The sequence below is a fragment of the Medicago truncatula genome, chromosome 7 (genome assembly GCF_003473485.1).
Source record: "Medicago truncatula cultivar Jemalong A17 chromosome 7, MtrunA17r5.0-ANR, whole genome shotgun sequence".
Lineage (NCBI taxonomy): Eukaryota > Viridiplantae > Streptophyta > Magnoliopsida > Fabales > Fabaceae > Medicago > Medicago truncatula.
The window spans coordinates 50,478,313-50,497,272 of record NC_053048.1 but is presented as its reverse complement, the minus strand read 5'-3'; the positions used below and the strand labels follow the sequence as shown (position 1 = coordinate 50,497,272).

Sequence of the window (18,960 nt, the reverse complement as noted above, 5' to 3'; positions counted from 1 at the left end):
TTAAGTTAAATTGGTACAACAAGCAAAAACAAATCTCTTCATATTTTTTAAAAGATCAAACATACAAGTTCTTGTAATTAAGTTTATAATGTGTGAATTCATTTGGTGTCGACGTTCGACTGGGGTTTCATGTAATGTGTCCAATAAATTAGGAGCATCAATTGAAGATTGAGCATGCCAAAGTGTTAGTCTATGAAGTATCATTATGATTTTAACCATGTCAAGCTTTAGAAACAAACTAAATTTATTGCTACAATAGTGATACTCAGAGGATGTTGTATGCATGAAATAGCTCACTTAACGACATTCCTTTGTCTCTTCTCAAATACTCGGTATCATGAAAATTAGACTAAAAAATAGTTGTGCTTAAATCTTTAAATAATAGCTTCGACGATTACATATCATGCATTTAGTGTTCATGTACTATCACATCAAAATATCTACATGAAAGAAAAGGTTTTGAGATTCAATTAAACCTAAATGCTCGTAATTTGTCCTTATAATTTTGCTCCTTCGAAACGTTAGAGAAGAAAGACCAATAGAAATATGATTAACAGAAGCAATAAGATGAAAAATGAATTCAATTACTTTGTTTTTCCATACAATAAATTAATACAAAAATAGGATATATCATTGAATAATTGGATGGTGTGTACATATCCAACGAAACTTCATGGATACCACCGTCTTAATCTCAAGTTATAGTTTATACATACAAGATTACATATGAATGAGGTGTATTTTCATCAGGCTAGATTTAGGCTCCAACATGCTCAAAAGAGAGATAACACAATCTGGTTTACTCGAGAACTTTTAACAATTTAAGGAAGTGCGGTTAGTAAATAGCTTACTCTATTTTATTTCTTAGGCCTTTTTCATTCCATGAAGTGGCCTGCCCCATAGTCGTTAGATAAATGATAAATTTAATTATTTTAATGTTGTTCATAAATATTCAAATAATTAACAAAGGTTGACTCAATTGATAAACAGTTGATTAAACGTTCATTAAGCCTTGCCCTAATTTTAGGAGAACCTCAAGACCAACTCACCCAAATTTTTTGTCATAAAAAAATAAGCAATAAAGATCTGAAACAAATTTATGTTTTATTATTCTATTGGTACACAAGATTCTGAATTAAAAGATTCTGAATTAAAAAAACGTATTCATTTTAGTGAATTGAATGGAGAAATTTAGAAGATGAATAGTGAATTGAATGGAGAAATTTAGAAGATGAAGGAATGAAAAAGTTTAGAAAATAATAAGAAATACTTTGAAAAGGATGGGGAGAGTACTATAAATAATAATAATAATAATAATAATAATAATAATGATGTGTAGGCATTGAAGTTTTAAGATAAAAAGTTATATTTACAAGATAGATTTTCTTTCATGGGTTCTTCGAACAATGAACTTCGAGCATTTTTATTCAAAATTTTAGTAAAATATATCAAATTTTTGACTTCATGAGTCATGTAAAAAAGTGCTCTTAAAAGACAAAATTAAAAATAAATAAAAAATAAATTTGAGGTAGCGAAAGTTTATTTTTTAAGTTTTAAAGTGTTGATTACATTATTTTTAGGTTAAATTACATCATAAATCATTTAAGTTATTTATTTTTTTTTTGACAAAAATAGATGATATTTATTCATTCAAAATCAAATTGATATAGTTCATCTATACAATGAAAATTCGCTAAAAACGAAAAAGATGAATCTGTGAACAAACTCACATCATCCATGTTAATAGCATAAAACGACAAAGTATTAAAGCCTACACATATGACTATATTTATGTCTCCGGAATACCTTTGTCTCCGGATCTGCAACGTTGATGACTCAAAAGTCATTGATTTGATATGCACTGGATCGATGCTGATTTGACAATCTGAACCGAACAAAACAAGAAAGACAAACAACGTCGCACAAAGACGACGAACAAAACAACGTCGCACTAAGACGGCGAAATCACAAAAGCAAAAACGAAATAGATGTGAAAATCACTTATTTCAATAAAAGGGAAATAGAAAAAAAAAAACAAGTTAGAGGGATGATTTTAGATCAAAAATTGACCCTAAATCACTCCTCTTAGTGGATGAAGATGCAGAAACTAGATTTTGGCGACGGCATCAAGAGAGAAGGGGAAGAGAGAGAGCTTGTCATATTTAAGTTATTTAATTAACAAGTAACTTGTTTGCATTCCCATTATTCTATAAACATCAATTTCACTTTTATTATAATTTGTTTTGCTTAACATATTAAATTAAATAAATGTTTTAAATGAGGGAAAGAAGGGCCGTTTAAGGCAAGAAAAGCTAGAAGAGAAAGCTAAAGTGTAATTGAAGGGAAAAGAAAAGAAATGGTGTGAGTGAGAAGTGAAGGTGACAACAATTGACTGAAGAACCACCGTGAGAAGGGAAGTCTCCATCTTTGTAAACACGAAGGAAGAAGATGAAAAAACAAAGAGTAAAAACACAGATGAAAAGTAAAAAAACGCAGATCCTTTGTTGAACATCACGGGTCACGGTTGAAATTGAAACAAATGGAGCGTAAATAAAAATGTATAAATGAAACCCAATTCTGCGTATCTTCCTTTCCATTCATTATCTCCGACACCGACACTTTGCCAGATACCATCTTTAACACAACACACACACACAATATTCACGTTTCGGCTCGGCTCCTTTTTCATTATTTTTATCAAAACTTTGCTTTTAGTCTTTTTAAGAGACCTCTATACGGGTTGTACAAACAAAAATAAAGAGCTCTATTCGGTGTAGATGAATAAATTAACATGCCACCTTCTCTATTTTAGGATGAATGGAACATTCATAATCATCATAACATACTCATTTGTCATTACAACTAAACTTTGCCTACTCACCAAAAAATAATAAACAATCAAACTAGGCCTCCGATTTTTTTGTCCACTATGCATCTTTGGGTTCACTCTTGATGGAAGAAAAAATAAGAGAGATATTTAATTGATAAATTGATAACTCATGTGACAACCATAATTTTCAAAGAAAAAGTAGGTATTTGCACGAAAACCAAAACAATAGAGAGATAAAGTAAAAATAATGTGAGTATGATAAAGAAAGTTATCACAAAAATTGTCATAAAATGGATATTCAAATATCATTTTTCAAAAAATAATGTCGAATTCTTTAAATTGAATTTCGTATGTTTGAAGTTTTCAATTGAAACAATTGTGCTTGTAGAAATTGATCATAATTTAACAATTTCACATGTAATTTTTAGATTAAAAAACTTTACCTTCTCTCTAACCTTTCAATTCCATCTTTCTCATTCATCTAAATATGAGTTTTTTTTTTAATCGCAAATATTATTAAACGTCATCCCCGTAGACGCAAGGTATGGACGAAATAAGATACAAATAGTGCTGCATACAGACGGTACACCACAACCACCTAAAAACATCCATTGAGATAAACCCACAAAAACACAACACCACCTAAAACAGACTCAAAAGAAAACAAGCACCTAAAAAGGAGTTTGAGTAATTTTAATGTACAAAATCACCTATTTACATGTTTTTTTAAAAAATAATCTAAATAGGTGGTTTTTTTTATATCTTATTTGACTTTATCATTTGAATGTGATATTGTTGTGTTTGTTATTTTAATGCGACATTGTTTGTTTGATAGATTGACATATTAATTTCGATATGTTACATACTAAAGACATGAGTATTTTAGTCTTTTTAATTTTGACACATGAGTAAGAAAAGAACCCTTTTGGTTGAGAAATATAAGAAAAAAAATAGAAAAAACAATATCACTTGATAAAAGAGTATTTTTAATTTAAAAAATGTAATAACAAGATATAATTTATTCCATTTCTCAATTTTTTACTTCAATCTTACTAACAGCCTAAAATTCTATACTCTTAGCAATTTAGGGGAAGGTTATTTTGGCAACTTTAGAAAAAGCGCAGAATTATTGGTTTAAGAGTTTGTTTGTATAATGGTAACGTGGCTTGGCTTGGCTTGGAAACAAAGGGTGTGTGAGAGTATACATAATAACAGCACAGCTGTAAGCTGTACCCGTGTGGTCCCACGATACAGGCTGTCAGAGAATACCATATTTTCTTTTCCTTTCACAATCGTTCCTCCTTCCTTCTCCACCCCCAACTCCAAGCCATTAAGCAAAGCTAACTCATCATCTATCATACCTCTCACAATCTCAACTCAATATTGAAGAAATTAAACCAGAGAGAGAGAGAGAGAGAGAGAGTGAGAAGACTCAACAACCATCATACCCCACAACACACGCTACCCTACAGCTACTACTACTTCACACTTTACCCTCCTTCTCTTCCCACCTTCTCACACTCTCAACCCATTCATTTTACCACCAAAACACACTTAACATTGTTTCTTTCTCTATTCACGAGCACCATGGTTTTCTATGGTGTCTCCAATTTCATCACCCTCTTCCTTCTCTTCCTCCTTCCCCTCCACTCCGCATTACCCCCCACCACCACCGTACAAATCAACTCCAACTCCATCCTCGTTGCACTTCTCGATTCCCACTACACGGAACTTGCCGAGCTCGTTGAAAAGGCACTTCTCCTTCAAAAACTAGAAGAAGCCGTCGGTAATCACAACATCACCATCTTCGCACCCAGAAATCAAGCTCTAGAACGTGACCTTGACCCTGAATTCAAGAGATTCCTTTTGGAACCACGTAATCTCAGGTCACTCCAAACTCTTTTAATGTCTCACATTCTTCCTTCAAGAATCGCTTCACATCATTGGCCACCAACTCACCTCCACCACCACACTCTCTCCAACCACCGTCTCCATCTCACCACAAACCCCACCGGCGCTAAAACCGTCGATTCCGCTGAGATCCTCAAACCAGACGACGTTATCCGTCCAGACGGCGTCATCCACGGCATCCAACGTCTCATAATCCCACGCTCCGTACAAGAAGATTTCAACCGGAGAAGAAACCTCCGTGACATCTCCGCAATTCTTCCAGAAGGAGCACCGGAGGTAGATCCACGTACAAACCGCTTAAAGAAACCCGCACCAGTCCCCGCCGGAGCTCCACCGGTTTTACCAATCTACGACGCATTAGCACCAGGACCATCACTAGCTCCAGCCCCAGCACCAGGTCCAGGTGGTCCACGTCATCATTTCAACGGCGAACGTCAAGTAAAGGATTTCATCCAAACTCTTCTCCATTACGGTGGTTACAATGAAATGGCGGATATTCTGGTTAACCTAACGTCGTTAGCAACGGAAATGGGTCGTTTAGTTTCTGAAGGATATGTTTTAACAGTTTTGGCACCAAACGATGAAGCAATGGCGAAATTAACGACTGATCAATTATCGGAACCAGGTGCACCGGAACAGATTATATACTATCATATAATTCCTGAGTATCAAACTGAGGAGAGTATGTATAACGCCGTTAGAAGATTTGGGAAAATTAGTTATGATACGTTGCGTTTGCCCCATAAGGTTGTTGCTCAGGAATCTGACGGTTCTGTTAAATTTGGTCACGGTGATTCTTCTGCTTATTTGTTTGATCCTGATATTTACACCGACGGTAGAATTTCCGTTCAAGGTATTGACGGTGTTCTTTTGCCACCGGAGGAAGAGAATGAAGATGAATCATCAACACCTATTCGCCGTGTTAAAACTCCACTTGTTAAAGTTGCTTCTAAACCAAGGAGAGGTATTGAATTTTTCTCATTGCTTTCTTAATAATTATTTTGTTAATTGATAAGTTTTACACTTTATCACAACAGGAATAGATGAGGTTAATAATGAGTTATTATTGTTTTGATTAACCTTTTACAAAGTGGGTTTTTTGATTAGTATGTGTGGTTTTTATTTTTATTTTTATTTTTTTATCTTTTGTTGATTTTTTTCTTTCTTTCTATGGGTTGGCTTTATTCTTGTTTGGGCATATTTTATCTTATTTTGGGCGGGTTGAACAATTAGTTTATAATACATTAAAAATCTAATTTTTTAATCCTCCTAAGGAAAGAACTCTCATAATTTGTTCGAAAAGTATTTAAGTATGACCAAAAAATTGTTCCAAACTCAAGTTGAATTTGTTGATTAACCACTTTAATCTAATTACTCTCTAATTTATAAAATTAGCTATTTGTTTTGAGCTTGCCAAATACTAGTACTATAGAGAAGGGTTTGTTTTTTGTTTAATGAATTTTATTTCATTTTTTGTCTGAACAGAATTTGTCCTAATGTTCTTTGCCCTCAAGTATCAAACTAGTAGTAGTACATGTGATTGATTTAATTTAATTAAAAAAATAATAAATAAATAAATATATACATAGAAAGTATTCAGTGTGCTAAGCTGTGAACCACATTCTTATAATCCCCCACCCACCCTAACCTCGGTGCTGAAACGGTTTGTCTGGATCTGAGACAACCCATTATTTTAATTTTCATATAATTTATTTACACTGTACTTATATATAGTCAACTACTAATGTTGATTACTACTTTTTACAATTTAATTAGTAATTGATTTGTTTGGAAGTTTCAACAACCCTTGATTATTTAACATGTTTTTTTGTTGTTGTATACATGTGAAATATGCAATAGAATTGCCGTGGTATTAGTTGACTAACCATTTTCATTTAACCTAAATGCATGTGGCAGGGAAATTGCTGCAACTTGCTTGTAGCATGGTTGGATCCTTTGGAAGAGTCTGCTCATGAAATCGCTTTCTCAACTAATCGCTTAAAAATAGAAAAAAAGAAATTATAATAAAAAAAGAGTGAAGTTATATAAACTTGATGAATGGTAAGTTTACACACTAATAATACTATTCCATAACCATTGTTTGTGTTATTCCATTTTATTTGTTCTGATGATAATTTATTTACATGCATTATGCAGTTGTAGAGTAAATCATTTTCAATACAAAAAGGGAGCGATTGAGTTGCAAGATTTCGGTGGGGAACTCACACAGAAGATAACAAATTTTCTGTCATTTTGTTTCATACTGTAATTACATATCATTTTTTTATTAAATTTTTATTTTATGTTGATTCACTGTCTCTGTATGCATAAATAACCTTCAAATACGACACTCTCCTCTCTCGGTTGCATTATTTTTTTCCCTGTTTGTATGTGAATCAAAAAGTTATTATAATGCCTTCAAGTTCCAACTCATTTTCGTCGGCAAATCTAATTTTTAAAACCAACTATGATATGGACATTTGAGCAGAAGGATTTTAAAACAACACTATATTCTTTGGAATTTTTTTTAAGCATTTCATTGTGCTAATTCTATTAAATGACATGTTTTGTTCTTTATAACTTGGTCAGCATAATTGACCAAAAAAAAATAAAACTTGGTCAGCTTAATAGTTTATTTTATAATAATAATAATAAATTTAAAAAAGGAATATTAACAGAGTTTATAGTTAATATTTTTCATAAAACTTAATGAAAATGGACCACTGAGCAGAATAATTAATTAATTTGAAAATAGCAATGGACCTCCCAGCGGAAGGTTTATAAATAACAAAAAGAAGCTAAGTTGACTTAAGCTTGGTTAATTTGATTTACAGGTTATTTTCCTTTCTGCGTAAACCTGTTGTTGAGGGGTTATTTCATGGATAGCTAAATTAATGGTGGTAGATACATTTTGGCAGGGAGAAGAGGAAGTAGTTGTGGGATTAATTAATTATTTGTGGAAGAAGACAGAGTAGCTAATTGTATTGCATATAGAGAGGGGCCTTCCAAGGTGTCGGTGATTATATAATAATAATGCTCAATAAAAGCCTATAGTCTTGTGTAATGTCCTGTTTGTTGTGCTTTTGTGGAAACACATTGCTATCAAAGCTGTCTTGGCCCCAACAGTGGGATTATTCCTTGATTACCTAACAAATCATTCCCACTCACCCTTATATTCTTTCTTTGCATTATTTTCTCATAGGAAAATTCGTTGAACTCAACAAGAAATAAGTGCTAATGCCAATCCTACATAATTAGAGAAAATCAGACAAGGAAATATTTCTACTTCTGATATGTAAAGAGAGTGTCTTGTAAAGCGGAAAGTGTCTCCATAACGAATGCTTTAAACATTTGTATTTACGTGTCAGTCTCTAGGTCATCAAGGTTGAAGAGCTAAATTTCAAATAGGTCGACCTCTAGAAAAATCCGTCAAAATTTCTAAACTCTAACAAAGTGTTTCTTTTTCTAAGTAAAAACTTGTGGTATTATTATTGCTCTCAAAAAATGGAAAAACTTATATTAATTTTCTCTTACTTTTGTTGAATCAATATGGATTAAAGTCATTGTCTCAATGGTAAAAACTTGAAAAACTCTAAATTTCCACTTAAATATGGAGACATCAACCGGCAGTTTTGTTTTGAATGATTTTTTAAACATCGATCTGCCCAGTCCCCACCCTAGCAATTGATTGTAAAGAGAAAGTAACAATGAAGATACTAAAAGACAACATGTGTGTGAGCTGCAACACTTCTGTGTACCACCGACTTCCTTAGTTAAATTATCTATAATTGCCACAATACTAGCTTTTTGCACTAATACCATTTGCAGTTATAAATTGTTTTACCAGCAGAGTAATTTCCTTTCTAAGTAGTTTTGACTTTTTTACTAAATTGGATTTGTATATCAAATTGGCTTAATACAAATAGCAAGTATAGTAACACGATTTACCTGTTCACATATAGAAGAAGAGTGAAGATAAAGAGCAAATAAGGCTAGAGTTTTGGAGAAATTTCCAAAATATATTTGGAAAGTTGGACAAGTTATGTCTATTTAGCCAACTCTACTTTCAAGTTTCAACTCATCAATCCTGTTTTTTTTTTTTTTTTTTTTTTGAAAGAACTCATCAATTCTGTTAACATCGTTACTTTTAACAAACATGTAAAAATGAACAAGATCATGGGAAGTGGTCCTAAGAAACAAAGCAAAATCATGATCACTAGAACAAAAATCGATAAATGAAATGACGGTGAAGAACTTCTCAAACCAAGCTCATGTACTTGTTTCAGACTATGGAAGGCTTTCTTCAACTTACACACTTCCCCTTTATTATGAGGAAACTTTGGTGGAGGTACCATATAAACTTTTCTCGGAAGATTATCATTTAAAAAGGTGTCTATATTAGGAGAATACTATTGACGGACATCTTCGCTGGTTATTTAGAAAGACATTTTTCCCCTTTGACTTCTCCCATGATTACGAGAAATGTGCCATTGACGAACATATGCAACAACAATAAGAGTGTGGATAGAGGTCATCTTATCTTGGTCATGAGTAGATGTTTCTTCATAATCCATACTATAATGTTGAAAGAATCAGTTAGCCACAAGACGAGCTTTGTAATGATCAACCGATCCATCAAACTAGCTTTGATCTTGTATGTCAAATGTGACCCAATACCACATTTTCTTGCTCGAAGAGGTATTATCTCAAATATATGTTTTCCAAAGTCTTCTTACAAGATGAGTCTTTTTAGTGAAAAACAGTAGGTCAAATTCATAAGGATGACTGTTGGGGCCAAAATGAGAGAAAGGAGAGTGTCAAGGAATTAGAACCATACGAAAAGGAAATGACCAAAACTTGAGGGCATTTGTCCAATACGTTCAAAAGGATTTATGAAGCCTTCATTTTGATTAGGAAAACAAAGAAAAAAAAAATTTTTAAACCGTTGGTAGCTCAATGATTTGGGGAATAAATGCTTGAATGTTGGCTCTAAAGGACCATAACAAGATGTATTTAGTTACCTTACCATAAACTTCAAAGGGGACCATTCTAAATGCAGTGTAGAAAGGGCAATCAGATGTCAAATAGTAATACACAAATGGTTTATTAAATAATAAATGAATTATAAAGGCATTTTAAACGGATATCACAAAAGGGCAACTCAATAATAATAATAATAATAATAATAATAATAAAAATCTTACTTGCAATACACGTTTATGATGAAACCAAATTCTATATTCACAACAACAATAATAGCTACTAAATACTTATTTAATAACATAGATCCCTACTCTAACATAGTTATGATATGATTCTAAACTCCAACAGTAACCTCACATGATGCAAATTCAACTGTAGTAGAACTAAAAGGAGGTACATGATCATTTGCAGGATGATCTGTCTCTGATTGTTGCTCCATGTCAGAATTGTTTACATGTGGATGTAGGCATTCTTCATTGCTTCCTTTGGTTACATTTTCTTGAGACTTCACCTTGGTTTGGATTTTCTTGATTGGTTTCTTTGAATTCACATCTTTATGACCTTTTATGATTTTTTCCTTGGTTGAATTTTCTTCAGAATTGTTTTTCATAGCAGATTCTCTGTGCCTTCCAAGCTTTGGAGATCTTGGGCGGGTTGTTGGTATCTAATTGATAGGTGAAATGCATTACCATATATATGTAAGGAAGAAAAATATTATTACATTGAAATTATAAACATTCCTAGTGTGTTTTCTGTTTGTAATTTATGAACCAAATTGAATAATAATAGATACATTCAAAGACCAAACTAACGAAAGACACCTGCGATAACTAAAATGACAATTTATGAACCAAATTGAATAAGACATAGTGGCTCACATTTGATAACTAAAATGACAATTTACTCCAATAGTTATGTTGACATAAAGATGAGAAGCTTAAATAATGAATGCAGACAAGCATTTTATGACATCAATTTAAAGTCAGCACCGGCTAAGAGGACATGTGATGAATTAGTTACCTTCTTTAGCTCAACTTTTGGAGGTGGTTCCTTATAGAAACTTGGCATTGGAGCGGCTTTGAAAGTCAAGCTCTTCCTCAATTGCTTGATCTCTTTCTCTTGGTTTTCCTGAGAACAAAAATATAGAGAATAAGCTAAAAACCTTTGTATCAAGAATTCAGATCGTGTCCGATATATGTTAGGGTCCGACACCAACGTGCAGTTACATTCAATTATTACTAGTGATGATGTGTCAGTGTTACTACCGTGTTTGTGTGTCCGTGTCAGTGGTTCATAACTAAAAAAAAGCATATAAAAACTCAAAGCACAACATGGAACATAATTCAATAATTTGGTGATAATATATACCTTTGATTTGGCTTGTTGGTTGGTTTTTTCTGCTTCCTTGGCAAGAACTTTTTCCTCCACCTTTGAGAAAAACTGTGAAAAAGGGGACAAAAAAGGATTAGTATCTAAAATTTGCTAGTAACATCAATAGAGTGTAAGGTTACAGAGATAACCTCCTTCCTCTTTTCAGCTCTTTCTTCCAATCTGGATGAAAATCCAGAACATATGTTTCTCTGACGAAGAGTAGCACTTCTGATAACATATAAAAAAAATTCATCAACATTTTAGCCAAAGAAAAAAATATGGAAAATAAGCATAAGTCGAAGTAACAGGGATATGAATCATACGAAGTTGTGGAGTGAGAATCATCATCCTCTTTACTTGGTTTTGCAGTTTTGGATGAGTTTGATATCTGATCAACATGTCTGCAATAATGTAAAAAAACATAAGTAGGATTTCATTGAACAGAAAAACGCAGAACAATCTAATGTAAAACAACTGAATGTTCACACTTCATATTAAACTGAAAACTATCGATAAAAAAGGTCCACAACTGCTATACGAATCACAATATCAAGGTTTATGATGTCTTCACGAATCACGACTGCAATTGAGGCTGCATCAGACACATTTGACTGCGATTATTCACGATATCAAGTATCATGACACAATTGTCACCGCAGCCGTGGTTTATACTGTTGATAACTTGCACAATAAATCTCAAGACTCAAGTGAACTGTAAAAAAGGACTGAGTAGATATTTGGAGGTTGGGAGTTGCCCTTTGCGAAACATTGGCAAAGACATATGCATCAGACAATGCATTGACACGAAGACGGTAGTAATATTTTAAGAGCATCAGACAATATATTGACACGAAGACGATAATAATATTTTAAGAAAATGTAACCACATGTGTTAGTGTTGATATCAAAGACTGACACGTGTCAGATACAGAATGCTCCTTTTATTTGAAATGTCGGTGCTACATAGGTTGAGACTTACAATGGTGCCTCAAATGTGCAGCTCTTGGTGACTCCAACAGCTGAAGTAGACCTTCCAAACTAGCACATTGAATGGAAATAGTATTATGATTCATGAACATAGAAAAACAATGTAAGAGGCAAAGAAGATACAACAAAGAAAGGATATAAGGAAAAAGAATCACTACCACAGAGTGTTTCAAACCAGGCATGGATATCAAAGCACTCCTCTTATTACAACCCTCAGCGTTTGTTTTCGCCTCATTTGATTTCCCTTCAGAGTTTGTGGACTTACTTGAATGATGAAGAGTGGAAGCTCGAACATGTTTAACTTTTGTGTTAACAAGACAACCATCAATGCTTTTATGCATAGAATCTTTACGTGCTGATTTGGCTGGGAAAGAAAAGCTCTGAGAAAGGATTGACCTTTGTTTTCTAGATATTGAAGTTGTGCCCTTCAAATTGGATTTATCTTTAACAAATTTGTTGTTCTTGGAAGCAACATTTTCTCTATTCTTTGTTCCCTAACCATGTTAAATTTAGTCAGAACAAGTTTTCTATCATTTGTCAATCGCAGAAAATAGTGGTTTGTTTAAATTCTGTTACGCTACAATGCTCTAGGTCCATTATAGCCGCTATTTGATAATACTATGCACTAAATTTCGTATATAATAACAATCTATTCAATTTCTGCTATAGCACCACTATTTGACAACAATACTTTTGTAAAATGTAAATAATCATTTATTACACTTCACAATTGTATAGATATATTTAAGGTTAAACAGACAATTTGGATAAATTATGTATGGTACCTTAGCAAGTTTTGTATTTTTAGAGGCATCAACTTCAACAGTGTCACTAGTAAAAATGTGGCTAATTTCAACCTCAGATGCTGCATTCTCATTTTGAATTTCTGCATCACAAATGTTTGCATATTCTTTGTTTATATTCTCCTCAGTTATCACCTCAATAACACGTTTCTCTTCCTCCAAAGCAACCTCATTTTCAGATTCCATTTTGCTTTAACAATATACAAGTAAATTCAAATTTAAGAATATTCACCTGTATAAAATAGATATATTTCTCTCAGTTTCTTGGATACTTTAGCAACTATCATAAACAGAAAACCAAATATAATTGGCACATTTCATCAATATTTTTGGCCAAAGGTTGAGTACACTTTGTTGAAATGTATGCTAGCTTTTCTTTTAGTCTTTTACATATCAACTTTACAAATTAATCAAATTACTATAGAATAGGCACACTCTTCAAAAGCTTGACATGAACATAAATAAGATTCACTTGATCTAAGTTTTCTAAACACATAATTCACTAAATTAAGCACTATACAGTAAAAAAAGCACACAATATAAGAAATACAAACGGCATCTGTAAACCAAACATAAATGTAGAAATTCAAAACTCACAGATACTAGAAATGATATATAAAATATGCATAATGCTTACCTAAAAAACTTATTGTCTTGAGTACTAATATGGAAGATCTAAATGAGTTCAAAGATTGAATTATGGTGAAAATTGGTAGTGCAGAAAAGTGAGTAGAATATGGCTTATAATTATTAAGTGGTGGATTGTGATAGTTGAAGCAAATAAGGTGTAGTTGGTGATGGTGACATCAAGTTTTACTTGGGAAACATACGAGAAAAGAGAAAGAGAGAGGTTTGAGGGATAGATAGAAAGATAAATAGTAACTGTTGCAATGATTTTTCCACCACTCTCTAAAATCTGTAACTGTCACCAACAAGCAAACTTTTCTTTTTCTTTTTCATGTTAAAAAAGTGAAATTACATGGTACATAAGTGAATCAAAAGTGGGAAACAAGAGGTGACATTTGTCCTATTTCTTCATTTGGTAATCTTTCTTTTTTTATCTTATCATGTTTGGTTGACTGCTAAAAAAATCTCTGTCTTTATGCTTATATATGTTCCAAGAAACATTTATTTAGATGCATTTAATTAGGTAATTAATCCATTGATCCCTATATGCTCATGTTATATGTACAAATCATTTCTTTTTAGAGGAAATTTCCAAATCATCCTATATGTACAAAATATTCTTTTGTTATTAAACGGGGTGACTAATTAATATCCATCAAAGGATTTGTACAATCAAATTGTCATAATATAAAATGCTATTTGTCACAAATTAATCGCAATCAAATATGTTATGAGCGGACATTTGATTGCATCATTATTTATTCACTTTAGTGTATTCCTCCAAACAATGCATTACTAATCTTTATTTGTGACGCGTTCATGATTTTCTCTTTCGCTCTATATAACATTGCTCTTTTTATCATACACACGAGTAAAATTCTAGTAACTTCTAGAAGAGTCCTCTATACCAATATTTGCTTTTATATAAGTTATTTACCTTAGTAATAGAAGAAGGTAAGCTTCCTATTCCTAAGGTTGTACCAAAAGGACCCAAAAAACCGTAAATTTAAGACAATGTTTTTGAAGTAGTGATGTTTCAACATCAAAAGTGTGCCCCTTTGTTTTATTTTATTTTAAATTTGTATATGGTAAATAAGATATACAGTGAGAGTAAAGGATAGATGTATTATAAATGAAAGTTAATTAACTTGATAAAAAGTTAACTCATCTACAAAATCGTGGATCCAACTTTCATTGTCGATATGACAATCTATGTAGTAAGCTATTTTTAAGTTCTATAGCCCGCGTGATGAGCTTCAGAGTACAATTTATCTAAATTTAATTTTGCAAAAGAAATAAAATAGATGTTATAAATATAGGATGTTCTTCTTCAAAAAAATAATAATATTTTCTTAAAAAAAAAAAAAAAAAATATAGGATGTTATATACCATGCCATAGTTTTTAAGTGCCATTTAATCTGGAAAAGGAGACTTGTTTTCCTCCATGAAAAAGTCTCTTTTTTGAGGACAGCCGTCGATTTTAACTTATTATGTCCAAAAATAATAAACAACTAAGTTTAGTTTTTTAATGTTGTTTAACATTACTGCTGCACCTCTCCATTTTCTAACAACGACCTAAGCATTAAAACGTGAATTCTTCTTCTTAAAGATTACAAACATATCATTAAAACCCAGATTAAAATATTAAATTGACAACTTGATATAACATAATTTTTAATTGGAATTCTTTCATTGAAACCCCAAGTTAACATATTAGCTTAAATTATTTTTTTTATTAAAACTTTAGATATTCATCTTCATGTGTTCTTCAATGGAATCTTCATCTTCGTCAATTTTTCTTTCTAAAGCTCAGATTTTGATAACCATAACAAGAAAACGTCCAAATTTGAAAAATCATAGTAACCACAACCTTTCTTAAGATGTTCAAATCTGAAAAATCATAGCAACCACAACCTTTCTTTGATGATCATATTAACTCCAGATGAAGTCAAGAACAAAGTTTCTTTTTATGTTCTAAATTGTAGTTCTACCTGCACACAAAAAAAAAAAATGAAGACAAAGCTCCTCCCCTATGAACAAAAATTGATGACGGTAAGCAAGTTGTGAAAAAAATTGTCATTCATATAATATTTTCCTCTCTCATGAAAACACATTGAATTAGCTTTTCAGATCTATCTGCTCCCTTTATTTTCTTGTCAAACTCAACCCATCCACTCAACTCAAACATTAAGTTTGCACTACTATTCAATTACAATTAAGATATGGGACAAGTTGCTTTGATGATGAAGAGAAAACTGGAAGTGTGCAGTTGTTATACAACAACAATGCATTTTTCAGAAAGCAAATTGTAAACATGGTTTTCATTATTTCTCAATCAGAGAGGGGGCGTAAAAAGTCCATAACTTTTTTGCAAAAAAAAACTCACTACTTCAAATAAATGAGAAAATGTTATTTAATTATGAGGTGGGATCACACTTTTTGTTTGATAGACCAGTCAAAAAGTTAACAGGTAACAAATCTCAACCGACCGTTAAAATAAACAGGGTTAAATATGTTTTTGATCCCTATAAATATACAAACTTTTCGTTTTAGTCCCTCTAAAATTTTCCTTCAACTTTTAGTCCCTCTAAAATTTTTCATCTTCACTTTTGGTCCCTCCTTTAAAGTAAACTCATATGTAGAATTCATATTTTTGAATAAAATTTTGCAGAAAAATTCATAATATTATAAGAAACTCTCCCAAAAAAATTTAGAATTTTTTAACTGAACATGAATTTATATATATTTTATGGTTAAAAATTTATATTAAATTTATGTTTTTGTTAAAAAATTCTAATTTCTTTTGGGAAAGATTTTTACAATATTCTACACATTTCTATATAATTTCATTAAAAAATACTAAAATTAACTTAAAAATAGGAATCAAAAGTGTGATTGAAAATTTTATAGGGACTAAAAGTTGAAGGAAAATTTTAGAGGGACTAAAACGAAAAGTTTTTATATTTATAAAGACAAAAAACAATATTAACCCAAATAAACAAATAATATATCTATGATGCTGCTTTAACTTTCCCATCATGAAAAGAAGTTTCCTTTCCCATACTAAACTCCATGTAGTTTTTATCGTGTTTAAATAATAATTCTAATGTAATTTTTTTTTGAGTAAAGAAGAGTTTGTCCACATCTCATGAATTATTGTTTGGCTGGACGTACAACATCTAATTATATGTGGGACAAGAAATCACTCTCTTGGCCCTTGGGTTGGTTCATGTGAAAAATATACTTGAATTTTAGTGATGTGGGAAGAAGGGTAGGAAAGTAAATAGAGGAAATGGGATGGGTCAAGAAAGAACACTGTTTAAGAACATGGGAATGATACTGGTGTCTGGTTTAGGATGACGTGGCAGGAACAAGCAACATGATTGGTGGCACGTTAAGACAAGACAACCATGAAAGGTACTAACCGCTTGTGAGCTGTCATAACGTGCGGCGTCCCATGATCCCACGAACGAATCATCCCCTCCCTCTGATCATGAAATGATACATCACAGGGTCCAAATTGCTTTCTACGTTTCGTTTTGGGTCCCATCTTATTTCCTCATTTGCTCCTGTTGTATTTGTAGGCTACTAATTATTGCTCCCTCCGTCGCAAATTGTATGTCGCTTCAGAAAAAATATTTGTCCAAAATTGTATGTCGCTTTACAATACCAATGAAAAATTAATGTTACTTTTCCTATTATATCCTTAATTATTTATTACTCTCTCTTCTTTCAATTCCTTCATTTATCTTTCCCATATCATTTATTGAGGACAATTTTGTAAAACAACTTATAATATCTCTTTCCCACACAATATTAATTACATTTCTTAATATGTGTGAAATGCCCAAAACGTCATACAATTTGGGACATAGGGAGTATTTTTTGACAAAATAAAAAATAATAATATTATTATTTAAAAAAAAACTTTAACAACCCTTCTTCAAAAAAGAAATAAAACTTTTTTAACCCTAATTAAATATAAAAATATTCTCTTGTCCCTTTTAACTTAGCTTAGTTGGTAACGACAATGCATTATGGCTGTGTTTGGTAACCGAAAAAAGCTAGCTTATAGTTTGTTGGACTGGCTTATAAGTTTGTTTTGATAAAATGAGATGTGTTTGGTAAAAAGCTTTTCTCATTAGCTTATAGCGTTTTTTAAGAAGCTAATCCAAATAGCTTTTTAGCTTATAGCTTGTAGCTTTTTATACTTTCTTCCCATTTTAACCTTTTCTTAATTTTATTTTATTTTATTATAATAAAAAAAATTACCCACTATCTTCTTAAACTAACCACGTTTACCATGTACGGCTTTTTAAATTTTCTTGTCCACTTTTTTTTTTTTTTTTTTTTTTTTTTACTTTGCTCATAATTCATATAATATATAATTTTATATAAAAATTATAATAAATAGTGAAGCAAGTTTAGTTAAATAAAATTCATAAAAATAAAATAAAAATTGTTAAACAAAAAAATTCGATTGAATTCATAAATACATTTATTATTTTGGAGATGAAAATAATTTGAAATATATTTAAAAATAAATGCGTTAAGAAATAAAAATTATATATATGATATTAAAAAAATTAAACAAGCATGTCCTTTTATGTCATTTTATATTTATAGCCACTTCAACAACTAATTTTACGAAACACTTTTAATTTTAATCAGCTAACTTTTCAGCTATAAGCTAGCTTTTCAGCTATCAGTTATAGGCTAGCTTTTCAGCTATCAGCTAGCTTATAGCTTTTTTTTTACCAAACACACCCTATATATGCCGGGGTTGAAGTTCAAACCTTGGTCATTCCACTTATTCATCTTAAGAAATACTTGATAAAAAATAAACTTTTTGATTTTATTGAATAGTTGATACATCTAATATATATTATAGATTAAATACAATAGTTATCTTTGCGAGCCTAACTCAGTTGATAAGGACAATGTATAAAATATGTGGTTTAGGGGTTCGAACCCCGGCCAAAAAAAAAAAAAAAAAGATTAAATACATTAGTTAACATAGAAAATTTGAAAAATAATTTTTTGTATATAATAGTGTTTGATATCATTGAAAATAACAATTATCAAATCCAAAGAACACTTAAAAAAGAAGAAAACAACAAATCCAAACAAAGAATAATATATTTGATAAATAAAAGAACACACAACAAGTGCAGTCTAACTAAGATTCACCAACTTCCGCAAATACCAACACCTCTTACACTAACCTACATTGGAAAGAAAACAAGGAACGGCACATGCTCTTCGTCCAGTACAAAACACTTGCGTAACTGAAATTATCAATTTATCCATGCGCTATTTAAGTAATAAAGCGTGGGTTAACTCCCATAAGTGTTAATTTCTAGCCTGAGTTAACTCACACAAGTATTAATTTCAGCGTGAGTTAAGTTCCACAGTGCATATTAAGATGCGCAGATTTTAACACTTGTG

The 18,960-nt window shown here is 31.6% G+C and overlaps 2 protein-coding genes and 1 long non-coding RNA gene across 4 annotated transcripts; 2 read left to right on the top strand and 1 right to left on the bottom strand.

Annotated features, from left to right (window-relative positions):
* Positions 1–4,102: 4,102 nt before the first annotated feature.
* On the top strand, positions 4,103–7,174 carry LOC25499519 (fasciclin-like arabinogalactan protein 16). Its single transcript, XM_024769380.2, has 3 exons — positions 4,103–5,705; positions 6,659–6,802; positions 6,899–7,174. Exons 1-2 carry the CDS (start codon positions 4,418–4,420, stop codon positions 6,715–6,717), a joined length of 1,347 nt encoding a protein of 448 aa, XP_024625148.1. The 5' UTR covers positions 4,103–4,417; the 3' UTR covers positions 6,718–6,802; positions 6,899–7,174.
* A 2,732-nt stretch (positions 7,175–9,906) lies between these two features.
* LOC25499518 (protein WVD2-like 4) lies at positions 9,907–13,876 on the bottom strand. Of its 2 annotated transcripts, none has more exons than XM_024769381.2 (9): positions 13,523–13,876; positions 12,868–13,075; positions 12,241–12,576; positions 12,075–12,133; positions 11,419–11,496; positions 11,245–11,323; positions 11,093–11,164; positions 10,745–10,852; positions 9,907–10,388 (listed from the first exon to the last, which is right to left on the bottom strand). In XM_024769381.2, the coding sequence occupies exons 2-9, from the start codon at positions 13,069–13,071 to the stop codon at positions 10,059–10,061; spliced, it is 1,266 nt and encodes a 421-aa protein (XP_024625149.1). In that variant the 5' UTR covers positions 13,072–13,075; positions 13,523–13,876; the 3' UTR covers positions 9,907–10,058. The 2 variants fall into 2 exon arrangements, with proteins under 2 accessions (XP_024625149.1, XP_013450255.1); XM_013594801.3 differs by having other exon boundaries at positions 12,868–13,117; positions 13,523–13,875.
* On the top strand, positions 10,053–10,459 carry LOC112416224 (uncharacterized). Its single transcript, XR_003006513.2, has 2 exons — positions 10,053–10,186; positions 10,322–10,459. It is a non-coding gene; the product is annotated as an uncharacterized lncRNA (long non-coding RNA).
* Positions 13,877–18,960: the final 5,084 nt, after the last annotated feature.

Coding starts and splice junctions, on each gene's coding strand:
- LOC25499519 (XM_024769380.2), top strand. CDS start 4,418: ATGGTTTTCTATGGTGTCTCCAATTTCATCACCCTCTTCCTTCTCTTC. Junction 5,706..6,658: donor TGCTTCTAAACCAAGGAGAG/GTATTGAATTTT, acceptor TGCATGTGGCAG/GGAAATTGCTGCAACTTGCT.
- LOC25499518 (XM_024769381.2), bottom strand. CDS start 13,071: ATGGAATCTGAAAATGAGGTTGCTTTGGAGGAAGAGAAACGTGTTATT. Junction 12,134..12,240: donor CTGGTTTGAAACACTCTGTG/GTAGTGATTCTT, acceptor TCAATGTGCTAG/TTTGGAAGGTCTACTTCAGC. Junction 10,853..11,092: donor ACCAACAAGCCAAATCAAAG/GTATATATTATC, acceptor TTTTGTTCTCAG/GAAAACCAAGAGAAAGAGAT.